Raw genomic sequence first — 12,659 nt, 5'->3', positions numbered from 1 at the left:
GCGAGAGCCAAGAAAATCCTATGTGTAGTGCCCTGCCCCATGCTGGATACATTTAGTTTTTGGCTCTGCTGTACTTAGCTGAGCAGCAATTTATTTTCTAGGTCTGGTCAGGCCTCTCTGTGCCCAGTGGTTGATTACTCCTGCCTACCTTTGGAAGGAGCTTCCATAAATGGAGTAGGAAGGTCAGCCACTGGGTAATATATATTTATCTGACCAAATCCAGAAGGTGTGGCTGAGGGGGAAGATAAATGGGAGGGTCTGTTCAGGCTCTTTCTTCTGGGGCCTCTGCCCCTGGGAGGCAGGTTGTGCTACTGAAGAGCTGTTATCAGGCCTCCGCATGTGTCTGGCTGAGGGCCTGAAAGCGGGATTCCACCCGCAATTTTTTTTTTTTAAAAGTCAGCAGCTACTAACAGTGTAGCTGCTGACTTTTAATAAGGACACTTACCTGTCCTACTCGCCCGCGCTGATGGCCCCCCGATGCCGATCCCTCGATCGGAGAGGTCCCACGCCGCCATTCACACTAAGGCATTTCCTACTGCGCATGCGCGAGTCTCGCGCCGACTTGTGAATGGGCGGCTGCTCTCTGGGAACACACACAGTTCCCAGAAAGCAGCGTTCCCCATTCACTAGGAGAAGAAGAAGATGGGCCGTGGCTATGGAAGAGGCAGATTACGGACTTCCACATAGCAACAGGTATTTCGGGTGAGTATATAAAAAAAATAAAAATTAAAAAATTTTTTTGGATTTTTGGGCCACATTTTTTTTTCTGGGTGGAACTCCACTTGAAGGAGCCCAGACAGAAGAGAATGTACTGTAGGACATTGCCTAAGGAAGCTGTCTCTAGACGTTGTGAGTAGGACCTATTGTCTAGAGCTTCGGGTGTGCCTATGCTTTCAAGGTTAGACACAGGGGCGGACTGACCATTGAGTCACTCGGGCACTGCCCGAGGGCCACATGTCACTAGGGGGCCCCATCAGGGTTGCCAGGCTCAGTAAAACCAGGGACAGTATGTAAAAATCTGTGTTTTTTTTACATCTGTCCCTGATATGTCCGAAACCAACATGCTTCTGATGTGAAAATCCAGAGATTTTAGCTGCCCCGCCTCTGCACTGCCTCCTGGCGTGGTGGTCATCTGTAAGCCCGGGGGCCCCATAGTCTTCTATTGCCCGGGGGCCCCATGAGTTGTCAGTCCGCCCCTGGTTAGACACCAGAGGTTGCTACAGGACTGTGACTGCTCTTATAGAGTCTCAGACTAACTGGCTTCCCCTCTACCTCCAGCAATACTTGAGGTTGCTACTAAAGGATTGGTCCCCTTATGCCCATGTAAGTTTTGGGGCAACCTGAACCCTCATTCCTCTATACACTTGTGTTTAAGTACTGCAATATATCTTCAAAAAGACACCCCTAGACTGAGCCTGTGTTTGTCAGTGTGCTGTGGAACTGGTATTTGGGCCTGGTAGCCTCTGAACAGGCAAGGAAGACCTGGGTTATTTCCAGTGGCACTCCAGGGGGTGAACGCTACATGTGGAAATATGAACTTTCTGAAATTCATATTTGCATAGTGTTTAGTACACCTGTCTCCCCTGCACACCAGGTAAGTTTTCTGAGGTTTTTGTCAGGTGCCAAAGAGGCAATATATTGCCTCCTCGCTGCCTGTGCATGTTGCATTGAGAGGGGGACACATCATGGCCCTATTTGCTTGAATGCAGCTTAAGGGGGCAGTAAAAACAACTGCATATTTTTACCAACACCCCAACCACAAGTCTAGATGAGCCCTAACTCTGTGATAAAATTATAATCTTTTTAACAACTGTTAACAGAGTTGATCAACGTCAGCAACATTCTAACTGCATGTTTTTCTTCGATTTTCTTGCAGCCAAAGAGAGGTAGCTGATCCATTGACCTATTTTTTTTTTCTTTGCTTTACTTGCGCTTCTATGTACTCACCTTAATTGCTACTTGCAGTGGATTGGGATCTCCAGAAATGCCAACCACCAGACCTTCATAAACCTCACCAAAGGCGCCATGCCCGAGGGCTCTAGTGAGAAGAAGAAATCAGAGAAAGATTTGCATTTTCTATCCAAAAAAACGTCCCACACTTTATTTAGCGCAGTTCATTGGGCGATTGCATTACACTAGCGGTCCCCTGGGAACAAGTGCTGAGGCGTATGGAGGCTATTCAACTTATGGAGTGCGTTCATTATACCATTATGGATACTATGCCTGTCTTTAATAGAAAATGGGAATCTTGGTCCGCATATGGATATGTAGGGTTATAAAAGTATGGATAGCTTCATACCAGCAACACTAAGATTTTTGTGCCTTGTACCTTCTTTTTTTCTTTTGTCACATTTTTTTTATATAACGCTCTCTCCCCTTTTATTTTCTGTTTATATGGTGCGGGTTAATGTTTACCTGTCATGGTGGCCAAATATTGAATAGAAGTAGGGCTTTTAGGTCCCAAATACCATAAAGACCGGGGGGGTGGGGGTGGCAAGTGGACTATTGCGGTACAAATTAGTGGGTGGTATTGTACCGCAATAGTCCATTTTGCCACTCCCCCCCCCCTGGTCTTTATGGTATTGGGGACCTAAAAGTCCTACTTCTATTCAACATTGACTTTTTGGATGGTGGTACTGTTTACTAACAAGATTATGTGTTCCTTACTAAGAGGCTAAAATTTTATTAATGGTGGCTAAATAGTTATAAAACTGTCTAGTTGATTCCTGCTGTTACTCCCACATGACCAACGTTACGTTTTTTATTTATTTTTTAGCATTTGTACTACGGTATATCATTCTGTACAAGATTGATATTTGTTATATGCTATACTCTAACCCCCCTTCAATCCATCATGAATGCTGCTGCCAGACTTATCCACCTTACCAACCGCTCTGTCTCTGCTACTCCTCTCTGTCAATCCCTCCACTGGCTTCCGCTCGCCCAACGAATTAAATTCAAAATACTAACTACGACCTACAAAGCCATCCACAACTCTGCCCCCAGCTACATCACTGACCTAGTCTCTAAATACCAACCTAATCGCTCTCTTCGTTCTTCTCAAGACCTCCTGCTCTCTAGCTCTCTCATCACCTCTTCCCATGCTCGTCTACAGGACTTTTCCAGAGCCTCTCCAAGCCTATGGAACTCCTTACCCCAAACTATCCGTCTATCTCCTTCTCTTTCAGCTTTTCGAGGATCCCTGAAAACCCTCCTCTTCAGAGAAGCCTATCCTACCCACATCTAACAACTGTATTTTAACTTTGCCCACCTGATCACCCCCCACATCTACTACCCTCTGTTCCACTTCACCCTCCCTTCTAGATTGTAAGCTCTAACGAGCAGGGCCCTCTGATCATTCCTGTATTAAATTGTACTGTAACTATAATGTCTTCCCTGATGTTGTAAAGCGCTGCGTAAACTGTTGGCGCTATATAAATCCTGTATAATAATAATAATAATAATATCTGTATATGTTCCATTTTTTTTTTCTTATGCTGCAATAAAAAAGTTGGCAAACAAAAAGATTTACATTTTCTTAGAATTTATATTCAGGTTTGTAAATCTTACTACTTCATGAAAGCCCACAGTAAAACTATATAGTGAACAACTCCATGTCTTTCACTTTTCTTGTTTGTATGATTTGGCATTTACTGTACTATAAGCCATGAGACAATATGCATTCCTTTTGGTCATCTATATTATATCATCACTATGAAAGCCAAAGGGGGTCACAGTAAAAAAAAGGTAAAAAAGCATATCAATATATACGTAAAGTACCAGGATGAGATAGATTTAAAAAAAAATTGTGAGCTGTTAAATATCAAAAACATAAAAGCTGCCAGACGTAAACTAGCTATCTGACAAACTGACCCCAATTATCACCTTTCCAGCTCATGATGTCATTATTGTAGGGGTCATTTATGAAAGGGGAAAATATCTGCTGATCTGTAAAAAAACTATCTCTAGCATAGAACTATTATCCTCTGTAAGAGAATGTCACCATAACTTTCCCTGGCTGTACATTCCTGTGCTTAACAGTTGCAGGGCTCAAAGTGTGCAATTGTCTGCATAGATTTATACCAGAATCATGGAAATGTATATTCCAGGAGTAAGGCTGCAAGTAATTGACCATTTACATCTTCAAATTTCAGATTCTACAAAGATAAATCACAAACTTTAGTGGTATTGTTCCTCAGTAATTTCAAGTGTCTGTACTTTGTCCATATTGTGTAAACTGACAGAGTCACTTAAAGTGTTTGTAACCTTTAAAAAAAAAAGATCCTGTTCCCTTTAAGCATGTTATACAGCACAGTGCTTGTGTCGTGTAACTTTCCTCCTGTATAATGTAAATAACCTGGCTGATCCTGCCTGGTTCTGACCTCCCCCTGTAAACTGACTACGGTTTTTCATGGCTGCTGAGCCCTGACACTGTGGTCAGTTTACATGCCTCCGTATTCTGCAGCAATCTCCTCTCCCCATCCCCTCCCCTCCCTGGCCGTCGGCCCCCTGTCCACCCCCTAGCCCTCCCCTTCTGCTGCTACCATAACACAATGACAATGAGACACTCTCTGCTATATTAAATATAGTCCCCAGTAGATGTGTTTTTACAAAAATTAATGCTGCTGTGTACCTCATTTCATAGCGCTGATCGGCCCGACTGGCCGCTCACGTGACTGGCCGCCTCTCTCCTCCTCCTGGCTGATGTCAGCTGGGGTTTCTCAGCTCCGCCCACTGTAGCTGTCAGATTGAGTAAGGAGAAAGGGAGTCGGTCACGTGAGTGTCGATCGGCGCTATGAAATAAGGTACACAGCGGCATTTAAATAAAAAAAACACATGCACTGGGGACATTATTTAATATAGCAGAAGGGATTGTAACAATGTCATTGAGTGGATTACCAACCACTTTAATTGTAAGGACCCGAACCTTATTTGTGCTACCCTGATCCACTGCCAGAGCCCAGAGAATACCCAGTGCTTCTGAGAATGGTGGAACACTTGACACTTCCAATGCATGCTCATAATATTATGCTTGGTACCTGAGCAGCCAATGGCTAGCCTAAGTGCTGTCACATAGCAAAGCGTCAACTTTCTCACTTCAGAGGATCATCCTATATTTTTTTACCCACCATACAGAACAGTTTTATTGCTCATAATAAAATCCCACTGCACTCCAAAAGCTTTTTTTTTTTTTAGGTTTCGTATAGAGTGAGTAAGGGTTACAACCTCAGTTTTAATGTTTTAATGATATCCATGTCCCAGTTGGGGAGCTCCGCCATTACTTTCTGTTCAATTGACCACACAAGAGATGAAAACAAATCTCCAAATAGGGATGTTGACATCAGCGGAAGCCGGTCCATAAGGGGTGCAGGGGTGCTGCCCCCCTCTAGCCTCTAGGTGCCGTCCCCTAATCTCCATGCAGGACGCCAAAAGCATAGATTTCTACGAGCTTATTTTTTTTGACGCACATGATTAAAGCCTGAGGCTTTAAAAATTGGCTTTAAAAATCCTGCCCCCCCCCCGAGCCCACACACTTGTGACATTAGCAAATCAACATTCTCTATTGTCTTCTTGCCAGGGCCAATCCACCTTATAGGCTCACTATGCAAGCCGCTTAGGGCCCCGCAAAGCTGTGGAGGGCCCCCCAATTTTACTAGAGGCCCCGCCTGGTGAGAAGTAATTTTCGGCCCCTCACCCCGTTTCTCAACTTGCTGGCTGCATGGGAGAAAAGGTAAGAAGTCGACACCCCCCGCTTCCTCACTTTAATGCAGTGTTTCTCAATTCCAGTCCTCAGGCCCCCCAACAGGTCAGGTTTTCAGGATTTCCATTATTTTGCACAGGTGATTTGATCAGTTTCACTGCCTTAGTAATCACCACAGCCTTTTCATCTGAGGGAAATCCTGAAAACCTGACCTGTTGGGGGGGCCTGAGGACTGGAATTGAGAAACACTGCTTTAATGTAAGATGTCATTTCCGACAGCAGAACACACCCTCCCCCCGCTTCTCAACTTTAATGTCACATGTCACTGTCGGCAACGCCCCCCCGCTTCTCAACTTTAATGTCATTTTGCTTAGAGCCCCAAGGAGGTCAGGATCGGCACTGCTTCTTGCTTCTCCTTACAGCCAATCAGCACAGGAAGCGGGTCATAAGATTGAATTGGCCATGAGGAGAAACCGGGAAAGCCGCACGTGACCTGGATCGGGTAAGTGTGGACCTGGTGGTGGGGGTTGCCCCCCCCCCCAAAAGGGAGCACCATCAGCCACTGGTTGACATTAAAAATAAAACCCCATCAGGGTTCTCTCTCTTTTTACACATATTCACAGCTAAAATGAAAATTTGATTCTGTCCTTCATTTTTTTCTGTTAAGCAGACAACAGGGAATATCATCAGTTTGGATGCTTCAGTTCAGACATTGTATCATGGTTCTTTGTGATTTGTATGTTTCTCTGTACCCCAAATTTGTCTTGGGGGCCCATTCACACTATTGCAGCGAATGGCATTTTCCACACTAAAAAACACCAGCCACCACTAGGACACATATAAACAATTGTTCTCGCTGCAACTTAGCCCAGAAATGTGGTGCAGTGACGTATAATAAAATGCAAAAATATTTCATTATATTGCACCTCACTGGGTGGCAATTGTCACTTTGTGCAGTCAAATAAAGTTGTCAAAAAAAGGGAACATGCCACAGGTCACTGCAGCCCAAAATGGACAGATGCCCGCACACTTAACCATTCCGGTTTAGTGCATGGGCAAGTGTGAATGGGCCCTTAGTGAAACTCTAGCTCCCTACTCCCTACTTTACCATTTGTAGTGTACACAGAGCTTAAATAAAGTCAGAGTTTGCTGTATCTGAGCAGATCTGAACTGCCAACCATTTTAAAAGTTTAACCTGTTGAAAAATCTAGTGAAAATGTCTGTATCCTGTCAGCATGCTGCAGAAAGGGACCCTTGTTCTTGCTGGGGTAACAGTTGTCTCTCTGCAGAGGTCTGACATGCCCCCTGCAGAGTCAGAGGTAGAGTTCTATCAGCAGGGAGAATGCGCTTTGCTGTTTGCACAGCTGTAAATCTGACTCTGTAGGGGGTGGTTTGGACCTCTGCAGAGATACCATTGCTTCCCCAGAGCAAAAGTCCAAGTCTGCAGTTGCTGGAAGGCTAACTTCTTCTTAGGCTGTGGCTTAGCAAGAAAATGAACATAACATATTTAACACATTTTGTTTTGATGTACGATGAATGTATTTAGCTGTAGACATGTGCAATTAGTTTAGTTTTTGTACCCCAAACTCATTCACATGGGGGGGGGCAGGGTTCTGTGGGCACCTTTCTTAAAGGGGGATTTCAGATTACAATAAGCCTCCTGCCCGCAGATCCCCACAACCACTGCCAAGGTTTGTGGGGAAGAGGCCTTTGTCCCATCAACATGGGGATAAGCACCAAAGCACCCCCCATGTGGCCTGGTATGGTTCGGGGCGCTCGCTCGTCCCCCGCCTTTCCTGACCTGCTGGGCTGCATACTTGGATAAGGGTCTGGTATGGATTTTTGGGGGGAACCCCATGCTGTTTTTTTTCTGACTTTTCTATTGCTGACCTCCTTTCGTTTACATTTCAGCTCTCAGCGGGGAAGCCCACTGACAGCTGATGACTCATCCGTTAAGAACGTGGCGGCCGACTTCCTGGCCTACTCCTTAACTACCAGCTATTCTTCACACAGAATTCAAACCGGTTCGATAATTTTTCAACCGATCCGAATTTGAATCGTTCTGAAAATTTGGAATTCGTTAGATAATAAAAAAAATAAATAAACAAAATTAAACAAAAATAAAATAAAATTAACTAATTCTGAAACTAATCATCAAAACGAAATTAGTAACATCTATTCAAAACAAAACACATTTTTCCATTCTGCACATATCTATTTAGCTGATTTAAACATGAAAGTTCAGCTGCAAAGAGCCACACATTTCAAAGAACACCTGTGAGTACCCAATGGATTAATAACTTCACACACTTTTGTTCTGTGTCCTCTATCTCATATACTGCATGCTAGTGTTGTTGATCACTTAGCTACACATCGGCTAATGCCATGGATATGTGAATCTCCACTGCCGACTACTGTAGTCAGGCAGCTGTGACACCCAAAGCTGACTGAATGGCAGAACAGTGACTGCATCTGATAGGACTTCAATCAATGTTTGACCAATCATTTTCCACCCTGCTCAGTTGATTTTTTAAAATAAATTTATTGAATCAAGTTGTGCTTGCAGCTCTACCCATGGCTAAGGCCTCGTACACGCGGCCGAGAAACTCGACGGGCAAAACACATCGCAAAACACATCGTTTTGCTCGTCGAGTTCCTTGTGAAGCCGCCGAGGATCTCGACGAGCCAAATTTTCCCATTGCTATCAAGGAAATAGAGAACATGTTCTCTTTTTGGCCCGACGAGATCCTCGGCGGTTTCCTCGTTGAAAAGTGTACACACGACCGGTTTCCTCGGCCAAAAAAAAAACCCAGCAAGCTTCTTGCTGGTTTTTGCCGAGAATCTCGGCCGCGTGTACGAGGCCTCAAACTTCAATCGATTCAGCAGGAATCGGCCCAAAAATTTGGACTTTAGGGCACAGATTTTTTCTGCTTGCTCACTGGAAAATGAATCAGCATCATATTCCCTGTCCCATTAGCAGGAAATGACCCAAGAAGCAGTAAAGCTGGACCAGAAGTACTAAAGTCAAGCATAAGTGACAAGTTTCACATGGGCATGTCCGTAGTCCGCATCCGACCTGCTCAGCAGGGGATCTCCACACTGAGTAGGCCGATGACAGGTCTGTGTCTGCTCCACCATGCAGAGCAGACACAGCCTTGCTTCTCTCTATGGAGCTGTAAGATGAAAATGGACCGCCTGTCCGTTTCCATCCAACTGTCATCCGATCTGCTGTTTTTAGCGGTCAGGATCGGATGACGGCTGGTGTCAGTGGACACATGTCCGCTGACACCCGCTGCTCTATAGAGAGCTATAGAGGGTCTGAAAAGGTGCGCCTAAAAAACTGACTGGTGGACCTGATTCGACAGCCCATGTGAAATCTGCCTAAGAGATCTTCCGGGCTGTGCTGTGCTACAGGGGTGTGTAAATAACAAGAATGGCAAAATAAAGTTACAAAATCCTTTGACAGCAATTTCTCTTACCTGAGCAAAGTGATATTTTTCCGAGGAACTTCCTTCAGTTCACTTAGCCCGGCTCCTTTCCCAGCAAAGCAGTAATTTGGATTGTAATCTGTCATGATAATGGAACTACGGATTTTACTAAGTTTGTACTCGGTGCTCTGCAATCTCACTCGCGCACCCTCCAGCTGCTTCTTCTTGCGGTGGTAAACTGCAATAGGAAAAGGATAAAACTGCACATTTACAAAAAAAATATATTGTTTTTAGCTACTTACCATAATTTTCTCTTCCTGGCCTATCTTTATGTGAGCTTACTACGCTACTCCTCCCCTGACCCCATAGGACCACCTGTAACCAGTGTATAAAAAAGACAGCCATGTCCCCATTTGTGTTCCAACATATGAATCCTTACAACAGGAATACTTGTATATGCCAGAAGATAGGCCAGAAGATAGGCCAGGAAAGAAAAACTATGGTAAGTATCCAAAAACATCTTTCCATATTCCTGGCCACTTCATGTTGGCACACTATGGGATGTAGCAAGAAAAATAAACTGAGGGAGGAAGAAAAGAAAAACAACTCCACACAATATATGCTAAATGGTTACATTTAATAGGTAGCACAAGCTGAAGTTTTAAAAGATTTTCCAAAAGAAGAAGCTGAAGAGGTTGTCAAATCCTCTAAATAGTGGTTGACAAAACTAGACAAGGATGCCCAACCTTACAAAAATTCTCCATCAAGACCCTGGTGTAGACTGCACAGGATGCCACCACATTCCTCATAGAATAGGGCTTGACATCTTCAGAAAAGGTTCCCCACCTACCTCCAGGCACTCGTTCTCTGCAGGTAGCATGAGATGAGAGAGACAAGATCCAGAGGATTAGCAACTTCACCATTTTCGGTTGAGAATTTAGGAAGCCAGCTGACAGCGTGAGAATAGATGAAATTAGGCAATAACCGGCTTGTGTTAAAGGGACATTGGCACTCATAATCAGGGCACTCATTATCAGTGTCCTGATTATGAGTGCAGTCCCACCAGTGCTGCGAACCAGTGAAGTCCCACCAGTGCTGCCAACCAGTGCCCACCAGTGCTGCCTATCAGTGCCCACCAGTGCCTCCTCATCAGTGTCACCTATCAATGCCCTTCAGTGCTGCCTATAAATGGCCATCAGTGCCACCTATCAGTGCTGCCTCATCAGTGTCTCCTCATCAGTGCCCAACAGTGCTGCCTCATTAGTGCCCTTCAGTGCATCATATCAGTGCCCATCAGTGCAGCCTCATCAGTGCACATCAGTGAAGGAGAAAGATTACCTGTTTACAACATTTTAAAACAAACGTTGAAAGGCGAGATCGCACGCTGATTGGACAGAGGGGGGCCAATCAGCAGGTCTGGTTGTCCCAATGTCCGCCGCCACCCATGATTATTCCCGGAAGAGACAGAACGGGGATCTGCCATTCTGTCAGAGGAAAAGAGAGAGATCTTGTATTCCTGCTAAGCACGAACAAAGATCTTTCTTTACCCAGAACAAAAATCCCCCACACAGTTAGCAAGCACTCCCTAGGGACACACTTAACCCTTTGATCGCCCTTGGTGTTAACCCCTTACCTGACAGTGTCATTAGTACAGTAACAGTGTGTAACTGGCCAGCTAAGACCTGTCCTAGGTTGCTAATGTGACTTGCATGCATATACAGCTAGGGCTAATAACCTTAATACAGCTCATATGGTCATATGTGAGAGATAAAAGCAGAGCTATTTACTGTGACTTTATATATGGATGTCATGTAACAATTGTATATTGTGTTCACAGAATATGAATTTTAAGATTTGTTGTGTGACTGTAAGGTAAGCTCAATGACACAGCAGAATTGAAACCAGAAAGCATAGAGTTGAGCTTTTGTGACTCATCAGAAGTCTTGGCCAATCACAGCCAATCTCACACTGAGCAGGAGTCTTGGCCAATCACAGTCAGCCTTACACTCATTCTGTCTGTAAAATTCCCAGCACACTTCTAGAATTCATTACACTAGAGAGAGAAGATCTGAACAGACACACATCCACTCAGAGTTCTGTTTTATTGAAGCAAGTTGCCAAAATAGGTATTTAATACAGTTACATATGTTCCTATTGGTTAATAGTGTGATTAGATCTGTATACTAACTAGTTATGTGTTCGCTTGTAGTTTCACCAAACCTCAAACATCACATTTCAATTCCAAACAACAAGCAAATTTCAAACACCAAATGTGCTATCAACCTGCAATAACAAACGTGCTGTCAAACAAACAAACAAAAACAGCAAATTTCAATATCAAACATTACAGCAAATGGCTAAACTGCAAACAGCAATATAGAGCAAGTTAAACTATTGATTAAGCCTCAGAGAGATCATAAAGTGTTTAAATAACTTAAAGGATCTCTAAAGGAAAACATTTTTTTGCTGAAATGACTGTTTACAGGGTATAGGGACATAATAGTTAACTGATTCCTTTTAAAAACGATTAAAAATAGATAAAAATCAATCATATAATGTGCCTCTTAGATGCAAAAACGAAACTGAAAGTAGTTTAGTCTTTGCATGTTATTTTATGCCTCTGTGCTAGACAGTGCCATAGAGAGTCATGGCTAGGAAAACAAAACTAAACTCTCCCATGACTTTTTTCATAAGGAGCCAGACAACCAGGAAGTGTCCACAACAGAGCAGTTTTACAGCAACATCAGAGCAAAAACGAGCAATGAGGACATGAAACCAGGACTGCAGTAAGGTAAAGGAAGCTATTTAGCTAAAACAATTTTTTCCTTTAGTGACCCTTTAAAGTGAGAGTACAGATACTGAAGAAAGAAATATATCTCCCGTTTTATGTAGAATGACAATATTGAACAGTTGAACCGCCATTTTATATACTTTATTCAACACATGTTTGAACATGGACGGTCTGCTGCGAAATTGTCAGTGTTATATATAAGGAAAAGCTGAAGTTAATAAAGAAGTTAACTCAAGAGTTTGGTGTGCTCTTTAAACCTACTGCTTCAATAGAACGGCGCTAGAGGAATTATAGAGTGACACACGACCGTTTTCCTCGGCATAATCCATCAAGAAAAATGCTGGCAGAGCATTTTTGCCAAGAAAAACTGTCGTGCGTATGTTTTTCATGGAGAAAACTGTCGTGGATCTCGACGAGAAAAAAAGAGAACGTTCTTTTTTCTCGTCGGGAGTCTCAATTTCCTTGTCGTGTTTCTCGTCGGGCTGGTTTACGACGAGAAACATGTTTGTGTGTATGCTTAGAAACCTGCGCATGCTCAGAATAAAGTATGAGACGGGAGCGCACCTTCGGTAAAAGTAGCGTTTGTAATGGAGATAGCACATTCGTCACGCTGTAACAGACTGAAAAGTGTGAATCGTCTCTTACCAAACTTTTACTTAACACGCAGTAACACAAGATTAGCAAAAGCAGCCCCAAGGGTTGTGCCAGTGGAATCGAACTTCCCCTTTATAGTGCCGTC

The 12,659-nt window shown here is 43.7% G+C and overlaps 1 protein-coding gene across 1 annotated transcript in view; it reads right to left on the bottom strand.

The window, feature by feature from the left end:
• The window catches only part of LTK (leukocyte receptor tyrosine kinase), a 292,808-nt gene that overhangs the window by 25,594 nt on the left and 254,555 nt on the right, over positions 1 to 12,659 (bottom strand). The window contains exons 20-21 of the mRNA XM_040331968.1: positions 9,181 to 9,367; positions 1,948 to 2,038 (exon numbers count right to left, since the gene is read on the bottom strand). Coding sequence (XP_040187902.1) covers positions 1,948 to 2,038; positions 9,181 to 9,367 — 278 coding nt within the window. The remainder of the gene's footprint in view (positions 1 to 1,947; positions 2,039 to 9,180; positions 9,368 to 12,659) is intronic.

This window comes from Rana temporaria, chromosome 13, assembly GCF_905171775.1.
Source record: "Rana temporaria chromosome 13, aRanTem1.1, whole genome shotgun sequence".
Classification (NCBI taxonomy): Eukaryota; Metazoa; Chordata; class Amphibia; order Anura; family Ranidae; genus Rana; species Rana temporaria.
The sequence above is the reverse complement of the archived record's forward strand: the minus strand, read 5'-3'. Positions and strand labels throughout refer to the sequence as shown.